Source organism: Macaca mulatta, chromosome 16 (genome assembly GCF_049350105.2).
Source record: "Macaca mulatta isolate MMU2019108-1 chromosome 16, T2T-MMU8v2.0, whole genome shotgun sequence".
NCBI classification, from domain to species: Eukaryota; Metazoa; Chordata; class Mammalia; order Primates; family Cercopithecidae; genus Macaca; species Macaca mulatta.
In genome coordinates, this window is record NC_133421.1 from 66353453 (window position 1) to 66372795 (window position 19343).

General features: G+C 50.8%; 3 protein-coding genes and 1 long non-coding RNA gene across 57 annotated transcripts in view; 2 read left to right on the top strand and 2 right to left on the bottom strand.

Moving 5' to 3' along the window:
* DNAJC7 (DnaJ heat shock protein family (Hsp40) member C7) overlaps positions 1-6079 on the bottom strand; it is a 41363-nt gene extending 35284 nt beyond the window's left edge. For 8 of the 11 annotated variants that reach the window (XM_077968878.1, XM_077968875.1, XM_077968873.1 and 5 more), the window contains exon 1: positions 5979-6074. Coding sequence is in view for 4 of the 11 variants with exons in the window: in XM_077968873.1 (XP_077824999.1) it covers positions 5979-6055 (77 nt within the window). In the remaining 7 variants the exon portion in view is untranslated. 11 annotated transcript variants of the gene reach the window in all.
* Positions 3215-6074, top strand: LOC144335717 (uncharacterized). The gene is made up of 2 exons (XR_013406839.1): positions 3215-3918; positions 5359-6074. It is a non-coding gene; the product is annotated as an uncharacterized LOC144335717 (long non-coding RNA).
* A 137-nt stretch (positions 6080-6216) lies between the features above and the next one.
* Positions 6217-14595, top strand: NKIRAS2 (NFKB inhibitor interacting Ras like 2). 12 transcript variants are annotated; one of them, NM_001194812.2, is given in 4 exon segments: positions 6217-6265; positions 10525-10632; positions 11434-11675; positions 12605-13549. In NM_001194812.2, coding segments are annotated over 3 exon segments (576 nt in total). In that variant the 5' UTR covers positions 6217-6265; positions 10525-10538; the 3' UTR covers positions 12845-13549.
* ZNF385C (zinc finger protein 385C) overlaps positions 14530-19343 on the bottom strand; it is a 67975-nt gene continuing 63161 nt past the window's right edge. For 9 of the 33 annotated variants that reach the window (XR_013406803.1, XM_077971772.1, XM_001108755.5 and 6 more), the window contains 4 exons: positions 17997-18293; positions 17265-17461; positions 16840-16950; positions 14530-16358 (listed from right to left, as the gene is read on the bottom strand). Coding sequence is in view for 19 of the 33 variants with exons in the window: in XM_077971772.1 (XP_077827898.1) it covers positions 16122-16358; positions 16840-16950; positions 17265-17461; positions 17997-18293 (842 nt within the window). In the remaining 14 variants the exon portion in view is untranslated. The remainder of the gene's footprint in view (positions 16359-16839; positions 16951-17264; positions 17462-17996; positions 18294-19343) is intronic. The other 24 variants (XM_077971776.1, XM_077971774.1, XM_028836486.2 and 21 more) reach the window with 9 other exon arrangements.

Here is a 19343-nt window from a genome sequence, read left to right on the forward strand (position 1 = left end):
TCAAAATTCTTGTTTCTCTGGCACTAGTTAATATGTGGATCTGAATTAAAGCAGTAAGAGAGAACCTTTATCTGTACTCTACCTTTACTCCAATTATGATTATCTACTTTGCAACTTGTTAGTATCAGAGTTCAATTAATTTGCCGGTATTGAGAATTCTGTATTCCTAGGTTTATCTCTTTCTTAACCAGGACCCATTTCTCCTCCCATCTCCCATTTCTTCATGTCTGACTACACTTAGTGCATAGCAAAAGGAAAAAAATGTTTCTCACTGATTTGGGATCCAGGTCAAAGATAAATTCCCACTCAGTTTGGAGGCTTACTGAAATGTCTAGGTGCTTGCTCTGAAACTTCAAGAGGAAGATTAGAAGGACACATTCCTAAGAATTTAAAACCGGGTAAGGAAGAAAGCAGGGGAGGCATGCCCACAAGCTCTTCAGTTAAGTAAGGCCACAAACTTAAAAACACCATGCAAAGCTTGCAGCAAACAAACAGCAACTACAGCAAACCAGGGACATGAATTCAGAGTTCAGTTGTCCCCATTAACAATGTGAATAAAGAAATAAAAGGCAAAATCCTAACAGCAAAGGGTTTACAATACCTAGGTAGTAAGCGCCTAATAATTGCTCTTATTTGTGCCCATCAGGAAAACATACAGAGAAGTTAAGCTTATCAGCTCAAGGAATCAGGTAAGGATGTCCTGACTCTTAAGTCTACGGATCCCTTGATTCTTTTAGATCTTGTTGTCCAGTCACATTAGGTATATGTTGAGACACATAAGTGTTTTCTCTTTGAAAAACAATTTGAGGTCGGGTGCAGTGGCTCACGCCTGTAATCCCAGCACTTTGGGAAGACAAGGCAGGCGGATCATGAGGTTAAGAGATCGAGAACATCCTGGCCAACACAGGGAAACTCCGTCTCTACTAAAAATATAAAAATTAGCTGGGCATGGTAGCATGTGCCTATAGTCCTAGCTAGTCAGGAGGCTGAGGCAGGAGAATCGCTTGAACCTGGGAGGCGGAGGTTGCAGTGAGCTGAGATCACACCACTGCACTCCAGCCTGGCAACAGAGCAAGACTCCGTCAAAAAAAAAAAAGAAGAAAGAAAGAAAAACAATTTGAAATCCCTCAAGTTTACCATAAGAAAGACTCCCTATAGAGATCAAGCTGTTTCCCAGCCCAGGAGATAATCATGAGAGATACTTAACTCAAGACAGGTATTCCCGTATTAGGTAAAGCAGTCAGCAACTTCACAGGAAAACATAAAGCTTAAGTTAGTTGAAATGTGAAACATCTGAAGTTGAACCGTCTGGCTCATAAAGAGCTTTGCCTGTTTTGGTGAGCAAAGAGAAATAATCTTCATGCATAGAATCCTGATTTCTTCTGGAGTGCCAACTAATACATCTTTTATTTTAGCCCCAACCCTTTTTTTTTTTTTTTTTTTTGAGACAGGGTTTCACTCTGTCACCCAGGATGGAGTGCAGTGGTGTGATCAAAACTCACCACAGCCTCGACCTCCCCCATCTCAGGTGATACTTTCACCTCAGCCTCCCAAGTAGCAGGGCCTACAGGTATGCACCATCACACCCTGCTAATTTTTGTATTTTTTTTACAGAGATGGGGGGGTTTCACCATGTTGCCCAGGTTGGTCTCGAACTCCTGGCCTCAAGCAATCCACTGGCCTCAGCCTCCCAAAGTGCTGGAATTACAGGCGTGAGCCACCGCACCCAACCTTAAATGTTTCTGTAGCGACTAAGTCTCACTATGTTGCCCAGGCTGGTCTCAAACTACTCGGCTCAAGCAATCCTCTCATCTTGACCTCATAAAGTGCTAGGATTACAGGCATGGGCCACTAAGCCTAGCCTTATTTTAGCTTCTTGGCTAAAATAAGGGAAACAGAACTTTGTCAGAGTGACATGCAAAAAAATTGAAATATATCTCTTTTCTCTCTAGAAACACTAAAGCTAAGGAAATAAAACATGTAGCCATTTAAAATGCTGCAATCGTGAAGTCCAACGTCTTAAGAGCGCCTCTCATTTTGCCCCCTCCCCGTGGGACTGTGACAACTTAGCAGCAGCAGGACATGTCTTAAGCCAAGACGTAAGGAAGGAAGAATTCCTTGCTGGACCTCACAAAAACAACCCGAGACCCATTAACACTTGTATCTCTAAAAGAACTGGTAGTGGGACCATAACAACAGAGGCAGGAACTTGGCCAAAGAACTCTAACCAGGCCAGACAGCCAGACAGTAAAAGGGCATTTGTAAGGGATGCCCCTATCACTGCCCTCTGCTATGGCCACACAAGAGGAATTCAGGAAACATGAAAAACATAAAACCACCTCCCTCCAAAGCTTCTAAATCTCCATCCCATTTTCAGCACTGGAAAAATCATACATAAACAAGGTTTTTTCATACTAACAGAGCCTAATGTTTATTCTTTTTTTTTTTTTTTTTTGAGACAGAGTTTCGCTCTTGTTGCCCAGGCTGGAGAGAATGGAGTGATCTCGGCTCACCACAACTTCCGCCTACCGGGCTCAAGTGATTCTCCTGCCTTAGCCTCCGAGTAGCTGGGGCTACAGGCATGCGCCACCACGTGTGGCTATTTTTTTTTTTCTATTTTTAGTAGAGATGGGGTTTCTCCATGTTGGTCAGGCTGGTCTCGAACTCCCTACCTCAGGTGATCAGCCTGCTTCGGCCTCCCCAAGTGCTGGGATTACAGGCGTGAGCCACCACGCCTGGCCAATGTTTATTCTTCTAAGGATGTCTGATATGGCAAAAAGTTAAACTGATTTTTTTGTTTATTTAACTTATTTTTTTTTTTTTTTTGAGACAGAGTCTCGCTGCATGGCCCAGGCTGGAGTGCAGTGGTGTGACCTTGGCTCACTGCAACCTCCGCCTCCCGGCGGGTTCAAGAGACTCTCCTGCCTCAGTCTCCCGATTAGCTGGGATTACAGGCGCCCACCACCACGCCCAGCTATTTTTTGTATTTTTAGTAGAGATGGGGTTTCGCCATGTCGGCCAGGCTGGTCTTGAACTCCAGACCTCATGATCCGCCCACCTCAGCCTCCAAAAATGCTGAGATTATAGGCGTGAGCCACCGCGCCCAGCCTTATTTTCCTTTTGACTTGTGCACAAAAGTGGTATATAATAAACATGTTTAATTCTGTCGAAAAGAGTGCTATATATGAGAAACATAAAAGTCTGATAAGAATGCATTTTTTTCTTTTTTTAATGTAACTTTTTTTTTTTTGAGATGGAGTTTTGCTCTTGTTGCCAAGGCTGGAGTGCAATGGCATGATCTCCCCTCACCGCAACCTCCACCTCCTAGGTTCAATCAATTCTCCCACCTCAGCCTCCCGACTAGCTGGGATTACAGGTGTGCGTCACCACGCCCGGCTACTTTTTGTATTTTTAGTAGAGACAGGATTTCACCGTATTAGTCACGCTGGTTTCGAACTCCTGACCTCAGGTGATCCACCTGCCTTGGCCTCCCAAAGTGCTGGGATTACAGGTGTGAGCCACCACGCCCAGCCTTTTTCCTTTTTTAATTAATTTTTTTCTCTCACTATTTGAACTACAGGGATAATACATGTTGTCATGTTTAATTTATAGTTATATTTTCTTAGTGACAGATAAAATAATTTGCATTCTGCAATCAACGACTTTTTTTCTTGAGATGGAATCTCACTCTGTCACCCAGGCTGGAGTGCAATGGCACGATCTCAGTTCACTGCAACCTCCACCTCCTGAGTTCAAGCAATTCTCCTGCCTCAGCCTCCTGTGTAACTGGGATTACATGTGCGTGCCATCACGCCCAGCTAATTTTTGTATTTTTAATAGAGACAGGGTTCTGCCACGTTGGCCACGCTGGTCTCAAACGCCTGACCCCAGCTGACCCACCTGCCTCGGCCTCCCAAAGTGCTGGGATTACAGGCTACTTAAGTAATAAGGTAGTTTACCTTATTTTGTTGTACTGCTATAAAATACCATGTTTTGTGTGATGTGGTCACATTACAGCATAACCTATTTTATTATGCGTCTTCAGGTTCATTTACTCCAATTTTATGATAGAATATCCTCTAAGGCTGTGATTGAAGAAATGTATTTGCTTTAGATAGGAGGTTTTGAAATGAAGTCCAAAATAGGGACACTCTACATCAGAGATTGACAATGAGTAGGATGAATTTTTTAAATTACCTATGGCCAGCCTGGTGCAGTGGCTCACGCCTGTAATCCCAGCATTTTGGGAGGCCGAGGCAGGAGGATCACGAGGTCAGGAGATGGAGACCATCCTGGCTAACACGGTGAAACCTCGTCTCTACTAAAAATAAAAATAAATAAAAAAAAATTAAAAAAAAAAATTAGCCGGGCATGGTGGGCACCTGTAGTCCCAGCTACTGGGGAGGCTGAGGCAGGAGAATGGTGTGAACCCAGGAGGCGGAGCTTGCAGTGAGCTGAGATCATGCCACCACACTCCAGCCTGGGCGACAGAGCGAGACTCCGTCTCAAAAAATTAAAAATAAATAAATAAATAAATTACCTATGGCCAAATCCCTATTTATAATATAAAGAAACACTGAACTCTTTCCAAATCCAAGTAACTCTCTACAATTAATTAAGCTCTGTCTGCACTGGGAGAAATTTTGTTTCCCATTGCAGCTCTTTAATGATGTATAAGGGTTGATGATGCTTAACTTTAAATATCTAGAAAGAAGCAGGAACAACATGAAAGCTCAAAATTAAGAACAGAGACTGGACTCTGGTGTCCTGGCTTCTCTGATATCCCAGGGACCTATTACACTTTGTCAGGCCCCCCAGCTCCCAACAGATCAGGAACTTGAGACACTGGCTGTGGTAACAACCTTCAAGCTTGATAACTATTCATGGCCTCCGTTCTTATATTTCTAACTCATCAGATAGTAAAAATCTCAGAATCCTGATTTCAGATCTCATGAACTAATTCTACATCACCACCTCAAATTACCCAGCCTGAAGACATAACGGGCTTGGTATGAAAATATAAAGTATGTGGGAATAAGACTGAGGGCACTGTAGGCATCTTGAACAAAAGGGTCAGATTAACCTGCAGCTGATAAGGAAAGGGCTCCAAACTTCTAGAACCTTCTTGTCAATTCTGCTTTAGTATTAGAACACGTATGACTACCCACAACTCTGTCCCAACCCCATTTCCAATAATCTGGCCTGTTGCCAGAATCTAGAGCGTTCTCGAAAACCACTCACTCAGCAGCTCCCTTGGCTAGTCCGACTGGCAGTCTCGAACCACTGCGGCTGCTTCGGTGTGCCAACAGCGCCCAAGCAGTTGCCCTCTTCCTTGGTGCTTAACTTAAGAAAGAACAGTGCTGGGAAGGATAAAGATCACCCAGGAAGGATAGGGGAAGAGGAGTCTGACACAGAGAACACGAGATAAGCCCCTCGCTCTTCCCTTTTTCTCTATCATCCTTGACTTCTGGGATAACCGGGGGCAACCAGGTCAATTATGGAGACACACAATCACCTCGAACCCAGACTAGTGATCGAAAAGGAAAACGGGGGGAGGAGAGCAAAGGTTTTAGAGATGGAAAGTGCAGACAGGCAACAATGCACAGAAGTTAACGAGAAGGAGGGAGTCAGGGGCGATGTAAGGAAGTCGTCATCGACGCCGCGCCGCCCCCCCCCCCTCGCACCAGACCTCCGAAATTGCCCTCCGAGACTCGGGCTCTCCTATAAGGACGATCGTCCTCTCAGCTGGAGAAGAAGGCCATGCCTCAGCTCCTTCGCCAGGCGGAAGCGGGAGAGGAAGGCCGACCCCCAAGAGCGCCCCTTCAGGGGGTCCATCCGGCCTTGATCTCAGATTGGGGGGGGGTTTGCGTAGGGCGGGGCATCGCCTCAACAGCTGGGGGCTGCATCATGGCAGGAACGGGTTTCCCTGAGCCACGGAGCTGCAGCTTGCCTCCTCTACTACCCTGCTACCCGGTTACCTCTTCGCCTCTTCGTCGTCGAGCAGCTCTGGCTCGGTCGCCGCCATTACCACATCGCACTCCGCGGCAGCCGCCATCTTACCGCCGGGACCAGAGAGCTGGGTGGGAGGCCGGCGGTGAAGAGCACTTCCGGTTGGAGCATAGAGCAGCTCAGCGGCGCCTCGCCCAGAAGGGCTCCCTCGGGCTCGTCTACCAGAGAGAGGCTCCGCTTGGGGCCAGAGCGGCCTCCCGTCCCCGGATGTCCAGGGTGGTCTCCGCGCCGGGGCGGGAGCCCAGGGACTGTGCCTGTGCGTAGGCGGCGCCACTTTACCCGTGGATGGGAATGGAGGTGTACGGGTGGTAGCCTCTCTAGGGCTTGATTGGTTTCAGTATTCCAAGAGCCTCGTTGCCATAGCAACTTCCAATCCTAGAGAGTCTTCCTTAAAGGCTCCGTGGAGTCTGGGTTGGGTGGGGACCAGGTGACCCAAGACTGTAGGGAAAGAGTCCCCACTGCTACCTTTCCGACCTTGGAGTGTGTTCACAGCTTCTTCCCGGGAAAGGCAAGAGCCACTCTGAGCCCAGTTCCCCCAGCTTTCATCGTTCTCTGGAAGCCCTACCCAATCAAGCCAGGGGAACGTAGGGCGTCTTCATCCTGCGCCTTTCATCCACTCCGGATCTCCAAACACCAACTGGTTCATCACCCTAATGACGCTGACCCTTTTACGAGGCTGCTTTCATGTCAGCCGCCTGGGAGTGCCATCTCAGCATTAAGCCTAGGAAAGCTGACACATGGCGCCCCAGACCCTGCCCTGGAGTTTATAAGGAAGCTCGCTGGGTGAGGTCCCTGCTCTTGTGTCCCCATTACTCCTACCTCTTATATAAACTCTCTACTCATCACGCTTGTCTTGCCGAATGCGGTCTGGATTGAGAACTCACAGGGGACAAGGGCACAGTTTAATTGTCTTGTTATTCCCTCACCCAAGCCACTATTTGTGGAGCTGAATTGAATTGGAGCTTTCTGGGGTTAAATTGGAGGCGTATTAGGAGTAGCTTTACAATGTAAAGCTAAGAGTAGCTAAAATGAGAAGAGGGCAAAGGAATTTTTAAAAGGATTTACCTGTTTCTTCCAGGAAAACAGCATGTGCCAATGCTCCTACCCTGCCTATCCCAGTGTGGAGGGAACTGAAACCACAGCGACCACTGAGTAGGGAGGGATAGGACAAGCTTACTAGGTTGGAAAGGAGGGGTCATTCGTTGAGCCAATCACTCAATAGCCCTTTCCAAAACGCCTACTTTGTGCTAGGTTGTGAGGGCACAAGACTTACAGACCACCTGCCCTGCCTGTCAGTGGCTCATAGTCCAGTCTAATGCTAGCCAACCTGTCTCACCATCTTCCCACTTTATGTTCTAAGGCAACTCATTTATTCCCACAGCTTTACTTCCATCTGTTGATGACTCTCAACTCTACATATCTCCAACCTAGACCTTTCTTCAGCTTCCACAGCTGCATATCCAACTATCTACTGGATATCTCTTGTATGTTTCACAAATCCCCAAAGCTTACCATATTTAAACTTAACTTTTCATTGTCTACCTACACCTGAACAACAGAAAAAACAAATGCTGGATGTAATTATTATCTTTCCTAAATTCCATATCTTGTTAAATGGATTAAACCATCCTCACTCTTGGCTTCCAATTTGTTGCTCAGTTTTGTTGATTCTCTTACCAAATATTTCCCAAATCCATCTCCGTTTTTCCATCCCGATTCAGGCACTCATCATATTTTTAAATCTTGGAATAGGCTGGGCATGGTGGCATGCATCTGTAGTCCCAGCTACTTGGGAGGCTGAGGCAGGAGGATCACTTGAGCACAGGAGTTAGAGGCTACAGTGAGCTATGAGCACACCAGTGTACTCCAGCATGGAGAAAAGAGTAAGACCCTGTCCCTAAAAACAAAAAACGGCAACAACAAAGCAACAGAAAAAAAAAAAAACAAAAAAAAAACTTGGAATACAGCAATAGTCTCCTAATCGGTCCCTAATTTCATCTCTGTCCAGTCTTGCCTCTTCTGCCAGAGTGACCTTCTTCAGGGACTGATCATGTCACTTCATTGGCAATGGCTTTCCATTGCCGTCAGTTTGATCTCTTTGGCCTACCACACAAAGCCTTTGATTATCTGTTTCTTTTATTTTTTTTTAATGATTTAATTTGAGTACCAGTATTTAGGTCCTTTCTACCACCAATATTGAACCCAAGTTCTCATAGTTCCAGAAAATGCCATGACTTGTAGCCATGTTTCCTCCACCCTAGGACACCCTTTCCCCCAAGCTCTTCAGTGTCTGCTGACTCAAAGTTAAATGCCATTTTGCTGTGCCCCACAGCACCTCAGTAATTGTTAGACATCTAGCTTCTCTAGACCGTGAGTTCTGATGGGCAGCCACCGTATCTAACTCGTCCACTTTCTCTCAGTATATGGCCCTGCACATGGCACAGACAGAGAAGATGCTCAGAAAACATTCGACGGATGAATGATTGAGTAAACGAAGAGTTACTGTACCCTGATCGCCTTTAGAGGGAGAACATTTGGGCCTCAGAGACACCAGGACAACCAGCGGCCCGCGTCCAGGGAGTCTAGAACCTTGGGTTCCCGCACACACCCAGGCCAGGTCGTGGCCGTCATTCCCCCGCCGACCTCTGGGGGAGCTGCGCGGTCCGCACCCGTTCTCCGCTGCCGGAATTCGTCTTGTCTGACGGAAGCTGGGGAGAGGGCAGGCGGCGGGGGCGGGGCCCGGCAGAGCCTACACCGACCCGGGAGGAAGACAATCCTGTGCGGCGGCGCTGCCCCTCCCCTGGTCCCCGCGCGCTCCAAGGGCCTGGCTTGGTGCTGCGGGGCCCCCGGGAGGTACGGAGCTGGGAGGCGAGGCTCGTCCGGCGCTAGGATCGGCCTCCGCCCCTGGGCCGCTTTAGGTGGCTGGTCTCTGCCTCTCATTCATATGGGGGCTCCCCCGTGGGAAAATCTGTGGCGGAGGCCCCTCTGGCCCACTCTTATGGTGTCTTTTATTGTAGGTCTCAGTATATGGAGAGGGGGTCTGTGTCAGGAGCTTCCCCTGGAGAGGTTTCTGTTTGGGACAGTCTTTGGGAGTGATCTATTTCTGCTCTCTTTGGGGGATCTTTGTCTGGAGCTCTTGGGGCGGGGGCGGGGGGGCTTGTGTTTGGAAGTTTGCCTTCGGGGAGATACCTGTCTGGGACCTCTTAGGGTTTCTTTTTTTTTTTTTTTTTTGAGACGGAGTCTTGCTCTGTCGCCCGGGCTGGAGTGCCGTGGCCGGATCTCAGCTCACTGCAAGCTCCGCCTCCCGGGTTTATGCCATTCTCCTGCCTCAGCCTCCCAAGTAACTGGGACTACAGGCGCCCGCCACCTCGCCTGGCTAGTGTTTTTTGTATTTTTTAGTAGAGACGGGGTTTCACCGGGTTAGCCAGGATGGTCTCGATCTCCTGACCTCGTGATCCGCCCGTCTCGGCCTCCCAAAGTGCTGGGATTACAGGCTTGAGCCACCGCGCCCGGCCCTCTTAGGGTTTCTATGAGCTTTCTCTTTTGTGTCTGTCAGCCCAAGGGCAGCAAAAAGTATCTCCTTTCTGAAGCCTTTTTTTTCCTTAGGTTTCTTCACTCTTTCTCTCTTATGTTCATTTTAGCCATATACTTGACTGGCGTTTAGAGGGAATTGATTGTTGTCCAGATGAGTCGTACAGGAAAGCAGATTGTCTTTTTTTTTTTTTTGAGACGGAGTCTCGCTCTGTTGCCCAGGTTGAAGTGCAGTGGCACAATCTTGGCTCACTGCAACCTCCGGCTCCCGGGTTCAAGCGATTCTCCTGCCTCAGCCTCTCAAGTAGCTGGGATTACAGGCACCCGCCACCACGCCTGGCTAATTTTTTGTATTTTTAGTAGAGACGAGGTTTCACTATGTTGGCCAGTCTGTTCTCAAACTCCTGACTTTGTGATCCGCCCACCTCAGCCTCCCGAAGTGCTGGCGTGAGCCACCGTGCCCTGCCCTAGATTATCCTTTTTATTTGCTCAGTCCCCCCAGGGAGCAGATGGCTTCAGACAGCCACACAAAATACTATTCCTGCTTAATTCGCCATGGGGTCATGATTAAAGAGAGGAAGCTGGGCTGAGTTCCCTTCACTAATTGGTCCTCTCTACATCTTGTGCACAGAAGGGAACCTGGCCAGTGGCCAGTGACTCTCCTCTCCCTTTATGGCAGCATTTCCAAGCACCTGCCCTGGGACAGGTACTGGCTAGGAACTGGGGATAACAAAGACGAATAAAATAACAGCTCACCGTCCAGTAGTGAACATAGAGACATCGGTTTTCTCTGACTAGCATTGGGATGGTGCTGAAACCCTGGAACTACACATTCAGTTTAGAACTTGGGCTCTCAGTTATGGAAGTTCTGCCTTCTATTTTTTTGGTTTTGGTTTTTGTCCACCAGAAAACATCTGCTAGTAACTGCCCTCTGTGTTGATGCTTTCTTTCCTCACCTCACCCAGCGTGCTTCTGTTCTTCAAGGTTGAAAACTAAGCATGGGGAAGAGCTGCAAGGTGGTCGTGTGTGGCCAGGCGTCTGTGGGCAAAACTTCAATCCTGGAGCAGCTTCTGTATGGGAACCATGTGGTGGGTGAGTATTATTGGAGGGGGAGGAACAGTGGGAAAAGTTGAAGAATAAGGAATAGGCTTGATCACAACACACACAGGCTAAAAGCTGCTCCTGGTGGTTTTTGCCCTGGAAGAATAAAACTTACATTGCAACAAATCAGCTCTACAACACTGAACAAAATCGGAGGGAGAAAGCCCTGTGTCCAAGATAGGAAGGAGAAGCTGTCATATCACACTTGTGCTTAGCATGGAATTAGCATAAAATTAATGTCCATTGGCTGGGCATGGTGGATCACACCCATAATCCCAGCACTTTGGGAGGCTGAGGTGGGCGGATCACCTCAGGTCGGGAGTTCAAGACCAGCCTGAACAACTTGGAGAAACCCTGTCTCTACTTAAAAATACAAAATCAGCCGGGCGTGGTGGCGCATGCCTGTAATCCCAGCTATTCAGGAGGCTGAGAGAGGAGAATCACTTGAACCCGGGAGGTGTAGGTTGCGCGCATGCCTGTAATCCCAGCTATTCAGGAGGCTGAGAGAGGAGAATCACTTGAACCCGGGAGGTGTAGGTTGCGGTGAGCCGAGATCGCACCATTGCACTCCAGCCTGGGCAACAAGAGCAAAAGTCCGTCTCAAAAAAAAAAAAGAAATTAATGTTAGTTCCCCTAAACCCAAATCATTTCAGTCCTGCCAGGCTGTCAATTCTCTGGCCTCCTCAGCCCCCTACATTCCTTTCTCCCCATCTGGTCAGCCTTAAGCTGTTCTCATAACTCACATTTCCCATCTCCCTCTCCACTTCAGACAGTTTTCTCATTTTATACCAGGTTCAGAGATGATCGAGACGCAGGAAGACATCTACGTGGGCTCCATTGAGACAGACCGAGGGGTGCGAGAGCAGGTGCGTTTCTACGACACCCGGGGGCTCCGAGATGGGGCCGAACTGCCCCGACACTGCTTCTCTTGCACTGATGGCTACGTCCTGGTCTACAGCACAGATAGCAGAGAGTCTTTTCAGCGTGTGGAGCTGCTCAAGAAGGAGATTGACAAATCCAAGGACAAGAAGGAGGTGTGTGGCATAGGCTTCTGGTGGGAGCCTCAGTGATCAGAGAGTTTGGGCAGTGGGCTGGTTTGGGAAGCCTGGCATGGCTCCATTCTTCACTCCAAGGTGAGTTAGGAGCTAGAAGTGGGGTGGCTGCATGTTGAGTCTGCTCAACCAAAGAGGCCTCTTTGTGGCTTAAGGGGTCCCTGACCTGACTTAATGTATGAAGCCCCCACTAGTTGTTCTTCTGATAGTTCTGTGCTTTTAGCTACGAAAGCCCTTCTTTTTTTTTTTTTTTTTTTTGAGACAGGGTCTCACTCTGCCACCCAGGCTGGCATGATCACAGCTCACCCAGTGCAGTGGCATGATCACAGCTCACTGCAGCCTCAACCTCCCAAGGCTTGGGTGGTCCTCCTGCCTCAGCCCCATGAGTAGCTAGGACTACAGGTGCACGCCACCACGCCTGGCTCAGTTTTGTATTTTTACTAGAGATGGGGTTTTCTCATGTTGCTCAGGCTGTTCTCAAACTCCTGAACTCAAGCAGTCCACCTGCCTCATCCTCTCAAAGCGTTGGGATTACAGGCATGAGCCACTGCATCTGGCCATGAAGGCCCTCTGTTCTCCAGAATCCCGCTCTAAGCTGCAGAGTTCTGGGAGTGCTTCCTCGTGAGGTGTTGAGCCAGAAACTGACGGCTAGTAATGAGCATGTATGGGCAATGCAGGGCTGGTGATAGAACTAAAAGGAGGGCTAGATGGAGGCCAGAATTTGAACAGAGGAAAGAGAAGAAAAAGCAACCATCTCCTTTCCCACAATGAATGGTATGGAATCTAGAAAGAGACGAAACATCAGCCATTTAGCTTTCCTCTCATAGAACTCCTAGGTGGTTGCCAGCCCCCATGTCCATTCCTGGGTTTATGGTACATTCACAGGCCTATGCTGTGTTCCTCTTCCCCAGGTCACCATCGTGGTCCTTGGCAACAAGTGTGACTTACAGGAGCAGCGGCGTGTAGACCCAGATGTGGCTCAGCATTGGGCCAAGTCAGAGAAGGTGAAGCTGTGGGAGGTGTCAGTGGCGGACCGGCGCTCCCTCCTGGAGCCCTTCGTCTACCTGGCCAGCAAGATGACGCAACCCCAGAGCAAGTCTGCCTTCCCCCTCAGCCGGAAGAACAAGGGCAGTGGCTCCTTGGATGGCTGAAGAGCTGCCGTTCCTCCTTTATAATCCTAGCCCCATTTCAGCATCTGGGGCTCTGGTAGATGGGTTGAGGGCAAAGTAGAGGGAAAGCTGCCTTTCCCGCTCAGCCACAGAGCTCCCCAGTAGGCCAGGCCCCAGCCACTTTGCTCCCTCTCACCTCCAGGAAGTGCAAATACTCTTGGTTGACATCCCCTTCCTCAGCCCTCACAGCCTACTCCCCACCCCAGCTTTTATAGGCTCTGCTCCACTGTCTCCTGGGGCAGTGGGTCACCGTCCTTTCCAGCTGCCCCAAACAGGAAGCAGAGTCACCACGCAGCAGTGTCCCTTCTCGGGTCTGGTTCCTATTATAGTTAGGGGTCCCACCCTCTGGGCTTCCCATCAGTGACACACACACACTTATGGCACCAGCCTGGACACCAGAAAAAGGGTGTCCGGGTATTGTGTGTATGCGTTTAGTTGTGCCTGTGTGTGTGTGCACGCACATATGCTCCTATACTGGTGTTACGTGTCTCCTCATCCCTCACCCTGACCTTTCTCCTGTCCTCCTCTTGGCTGGAAGAAGCTAGCCTCCTGGGAGTATAGTTTTCTGTTTTAAATCCCCCACCCCTGGCTGGGCTCAGTGACTCATGCCTGTAATCCCAGCACTTTGGGAGGCCAAGGCCGGTGGATCACTTGTGGTCAGGAGTTCACGACCAGCCTGGCCAACATTGTGAAACCCCATCTCTGCCAAAAATATAAAAGTTAACCGGGCATGGTGGCACATGCCTGTAATCCCAGCTACTCTGGGAGGCTATGGCAGGAAAATGGCTTGAACTCAGAAGGTGGAGGCTGCAGTGAGCTGAGATCGCGCCACTGCACCCCAGCCTGGTCAACAGAGCAAGACTCCATCTCAAGAAAAAAAAAATTCCCCACCCCCACCAATAGTTTAACTTCCTCTTCCTGCTCAGGGAGCAGATGGGCCTCATTGGTTGAGGTGGAATAGAGTAACTGGTCTATGAGTTGCCACCCCACTTTGTGACCCAGCAAGACCTTTCCCCTCTCTGGGTGTTAGTTTCTTATCTGTAAGATGACCAGAGTTGCTCAGATGATCTAGATCCTTTCCAGTTCTCTGATTTTGTAAAGCCAATGGCTTCTCCCTCTTCAAGGTGCTATGCCGACCAGCCCTGAAGGCTGGGATCTGCCGCTCCCTCCAGCCACCAGGGGGCAGGAGTGCACTACCTGCTGTCAGTCGCCAGAGTGGCCGCTCTGTGCCCAGCCCTCCAGCCTCGCCCTTGGAGGCTGCTCTTCATCCTGCCTGTGGTTTTCAACTCAGAGCTGGACTTCTATTTATAAGTTACCTGTATTTATATTTATATGCCCGCTGCCATGGTGAAGGCTGGACAAGGTGCTCCTCTGGCCCCTCCTTCGTACCTCAGATGCCTGAACAGAACAAGGCAAACACGTAGCAGCCTCTCAGGAGCAGACAGGTCCTCTTTCGGGGCTCAGGAGGGTGGGCACGTACCCAGTGGCCTGCAAAGTGAGCTTATTACCCACTACTTCCTGTGCCTGCTTTGTGCTTCTAAGGTGCACACCTAGCCTAGGTGAGACACTGCAGCCAGGCAACCACCGACACACGCCCCTTCTCAAAGCCAGAGGTGAGTGGGGCAGGTGCCCAGGGCTGGGCGAGTGGAATTAGGACACACACAGGCTTGGGCTTCAAGTTCATTTATTGATGCATTCATTGGACACAATAAAACCACAATTGTTATCAAAAAGTTTCCCTCCCCTCCCCCCTTTTTCTGGTTCTCCCATTGGAAATGTCTTAAAAAAAAAGATACAGGGGGATACTGGCAAGGTCCCATATTGTGGGGTGCAGAGGGGGCAGTGCTGCAGTGGGAGGGAGCTTGTGACACTGATGTTGACAGCATGAAATGGGTCTTGTAAGTGCGTGTGAGACTGCCTCCCAATACTCAGCTTCACAGTGGCAGGGGCTGGTTGAGAGAAGGGAAAGCTCTTCCTTTGGGAGCCCTGGGGGTATTCGGTATTAGCTGAGTCCATAGTCTGAGGGAGACCCACACCCGCCCTCCAAGAGCTGGGGTTCAGGAAGTCAGAGGAAGGCTAACAAGAGCTGCTGAGGAATGAGTTACCCCCTCAATATTAAGACTGGGCTCATCGGCAAGTATCACTTTTTTTTTTTTTTTTTTTTTTTTTGAGACGGAGTGTCACTCTGTCGCCCAGGCTGGAGTGCAGTGGCCGCATCTCAGCTCACTGCAAGCTCCGCCTCCCGGGTCTACGCCATTCTCCTGCCTCAGCCTCCCGAGTAGCTGGGACTACAGGCGCCCGCCACCTCACCCGGCTAGTTTTTTTTGTATTTTTTAGTAGAGACGGGGTTTCACCGTATTAGCCAGGCTGGTCTCGATCTCCTGACCTTGTGATCCGCCCGTCTCAGCCTCCCAAAGTGCTGGGATTACAGGCTTGAGCCACCGCGCCCAGCCGGCAAGTATCACTTGAACCAGGGAGGCAGAGGCTGCAGTGAGCCAGGATCGTACCACTGCACTCTAACCTGGGCAACAGAATGCAACTCTGGAAAAAGAAAAAATGTCTGGGCCCATGAATGCCCAGAAGACTAAGATTAAAACAAACAAAACCCTGGGCCCAACCAGAACATCACCTTCTCTCAGTCCCACCCCTTCAGAGCAGATGAAGCACCCAAAAGCTTTCAGAACCAGCCCCACCACTTCCTTGGCTCTGCCCCACCTTAGCACTGCTGATCGAAGGACTTCTGGGTCCCCCTTTCTCCTCCGTGGTCCTCTGTCACACTCCTATGGTCACCTTGTCCTGATAGCCTTGAGCCTGCTCCAGCTAAAGACCCCATCTCTATCTCCAGTGAAGCCCCAGAGCCTAGGACTGGAGGTCAGAGAGTTGCTCCCCGGCTAGGAGAGGATGGCTTGTAGAAGCTAAGATTCCTGGAGGCTGGCCATGTGGGGCCTGGTGTAGGTCTTGGGTGGAGGAAAGTGAGAGCACCACGTGGCTGGGGCTGAGATTTTGCATAGATCTTTGGGGTCTGTCAGGGTGGGAAATGCAGGGAAGCCTAGGACTAACCCTGGAAGGCCTGGGAAAGGAGGGTGGGGACAGCCCTTGGAAGGGAGCTGCCCTTAAAACTAGCCCAGTTCTTTCTGGATTGGGCAGGACCCCTGAAGCTGTTCACAGTCTCTGTGGCTTGTAGGAACCCAAGGTGTCTCGGGACAGTAGGAGACAAGGAGTGGCTATTGGGAAATCAGCTCTGGCCTCCCCATGAGGGCTAATAAGGGGCAAGAACGATAGGTCCTGTGGCAGGGCGGACAGCTCCTGCTGGGGTGCGAAACAGAGCTGGGCCCAGGATTGGAGCTGGGAAGAGGGTAGTGGCTGCTGTAGGGGCAGGGCGGAGGGCCAGGGGCCCTGGCAGGGCACAGATGGCAGTGGCTGCGGTGGGGAGCGGGCTGGGCAGGAAGCGGGCTGCCAGCGTCTTGGTGAGTTGCTTCTGCAAGGCCAGTTTAGACTACACAGAAAAGAAAGGAATGGACACAGTCTCCACCCCAGAAAACCGCACCCCCTCCCTGGGGCCCATCCTCAAGCTTTTTGCTGCAGGGAAAATGTGCCTTTTAGAGTTCCAAACCTAAATCCTCCTCCCTTCCCACCCCCAAACATTCATTCCGAAGGGCTTTCTCCGCCACCTGTCTTCCTGTCCAGAGGGAGGAAAGTCTCAGGATGGGAGAAGGGAGGAGGATTTATGGGATAGAGATGGTCTCTAGGAGATGCACGCCCACCCCTCGCTCTTGCCCCTAAGATGACTACCCCAGCCCACCTCCGCGGAAATTCCTCTGGGCAGATCCCAGTTCCCAGCCCCAGCTCTCTCACCGCCCAGCAGCCTCAGTGCAGGGTGGTCTCTTTCCTGCCCCACCACATCCCCCATCTGGCCCTCCCAGCCCACCCTCTCCCCTCCTGACCCAGTCCCAGCTCTGTTGCCTGGAGACAGATACCTTGAGGATACTCACAGCCAGCGCTGCGTGCTTCTGCAGCTTGCTGTGCTGGCTGGAGGGCTTGGGGGGCTTCCCGGCCAGGCGGTCTTTGTGCCTCCTGCTGCTCATGTGCTAATGGACAGACAGACAGACTGGGAACAAGATGACAAAGCCCAAGGACCCCAAGACCATCATCCTCGACTCTCTCCCCCTTCCTCTACCCACAGCTCGTACATCCAAAGCACACAGACTGGGTCCTCACCCTGGGGTAGGCTCTGGGAAGGGAAGGGGAGTCTTGGCCTTTGCCCTCAGTTGGCCTGCTGGCCTCGCTCCTCCAGCCCGCTCTGCTCTGCCCTGCCTGCCCTCTTCAGGATCCTTCCCTCTCCTGCCCTGCCCCTCACCCCCTCCCCTGGCTCCAACCCCAGTCCCAGCCTCACTTCTCCCACCTGCTTGAGTTGGGTCTCTGAATTGACCTGGAGCTGACAGAGAGCACAGTGGAAAGCAGGGCTGGGCCCCTGCCGGCCGCCCCTGCCCCCTGTCACTCTCTTGGCCTTGTGTCCGGCGCCTCCCCTGGACACCGGGCGGCCCCGGCTCCTCCGGGGAGCCGCTCGCTGACCCTCCGTCATCCACCGGTGCTTGGCTCCTGGAGAGGGAAGAAGGCAGTCTCTCGGCAGCAGGAAGGGGTTGCAGGGGCTGCAGAGACCCCTCCACACTCACGCAGTTTGGCTCTCCCTGTAAGCCTCGCAGCAGCTCTATGCGCACATCGCCTTCCAGCCACACGTGGTTTCCCCTCCCAGCTTCTGTCCTTTCATGCCAGCCCCTCCAATGGAAGGCCTCCCTGCACTACAAATGGCTGGCTTCCCCTTTGCTTTGATCTCAGTCCCTTCCTTCTAGGTGTGATCTAAGGAGAGAGGGAGGTGTCTCCTGTCTCCTGTGGAGTGACCCTTCAGAGATTTAGCGACCCTCAGTTCTTGCTGCCTCAGACTTCTGTTCCCAATTCTCCTCCCCAAGGAGTAATGGGAGGACCCAGAAACACCCGCTCAATAATACGCGAGCACAACGCCTCTGCCACCCAACCCTTGAGCGAAGCACGCAGGAACTCAAGCCTACCCTCATCTGGTGAGGCTCAGCTTCTGCCCCACCCTTTCCCCAGGCTCCAGCTCCTGGGGACCACTGACCTGTGTTGTGAGCCTGAAGCTGGGAGGCCGAGTTCACTGTCACCTTACACGTGGGGCAGTAGAGGTGCCCCTTCTCACTCCTGCCTTCCCCACTCACGCTGCTTCCCACGGCAGCTGCCGCTGGCTCAGGCCCTGGTGCCTCTCTCCCAGGCTCTGGGGAGCAAGGTGGGCAGGAGGAAGAAGAGGACGAGGAGGAGGCAGCATCCAAGAGCTCTTCGTGGGCTGGCTCCCTGGATGTAGGGTCCGGAGTTGGTGGTGGCTGGAGTGGAGACCCAAGAGGTGGGACTGCAGGAACTGCTGCGGAGATGGAAGGCATGGGGGCAGAGTGTGAGGCCCAATATGACGCTGGAGACCACGATCTTCAGCTCTGACCATGGAGGTGACCTGGAGGGCCTCTGGTGGATGACCACCACTGAATTCCAGGCCCCACTTTTCTACCAACTCACTGGGCAGACTTGGGCCTCAGTTTCCCCATCGGAAATCACTTAAGTTGGACACAGTGGTCTCAGAAAGCCCTCACAGCCCTCATATTCTTATTTACTAACTTAAATAGGCAGAGATCACCAAAAAAGATGTACTAGAATGTTCAGAGAACACTATTCATAATATCATAAAACTGAAACTACCCACATGTCCACCAACAGGAGAGCAGATTTTTAAAAAATAGTGGTACGGGCTGGATACGGTGGCTGATATCTGTAATCCCAGCACCTTGGGAGGCCGAGGCAGGTGGATCATCTAAGGTCAGGAGTTCGAGACTGGCCTGGCCAACATGGTGAAACCCTATCTCTACTAAAAATACAGAATTAGCCAGACGTGGTGGCACATGCCTGTAGTCCCAGCTACTCAGAAGGCTGAGGCAGGAGAATCACTTGAACCCGGAAGGCAGAGGTTGCAGTGAGCCAAGATCACGCCACTGCACTCCAGCCTAGGCGACAGAGTGAAACTCCATCTCAAAAAAAATAAAACAAACAAAACAAAACAAAACAAGTGGTAGGGGCCAGATGCAGTGGCTCACACCTGTAATCCCAGCACTTTGGGAGGCCAAAGTGGGCAGATGACTTGAGTCCAGGTGTTCAAGATCAGCCTGGGCAACACAGTGAAACACCATCTGTACTAAAAATACAAAAATTAGCCAGGCATGGTGGCACATGCCTATAGTTCTGGCTACTTGGGAGGCTGAGGGAGGAGGATCACTTGAGAGCCAGGGAGGTGGATGAGCCTAGATCACACCACTGCACTCTAGCCTGGGTGACAGAGCCAGACCCTGTCTCAAAAAAAAAAAAAAAAAAAAAAAGTTTTTAAAAATTCAAATTAAAAAAAAAGTAGTGGTATGATCTGCAATGG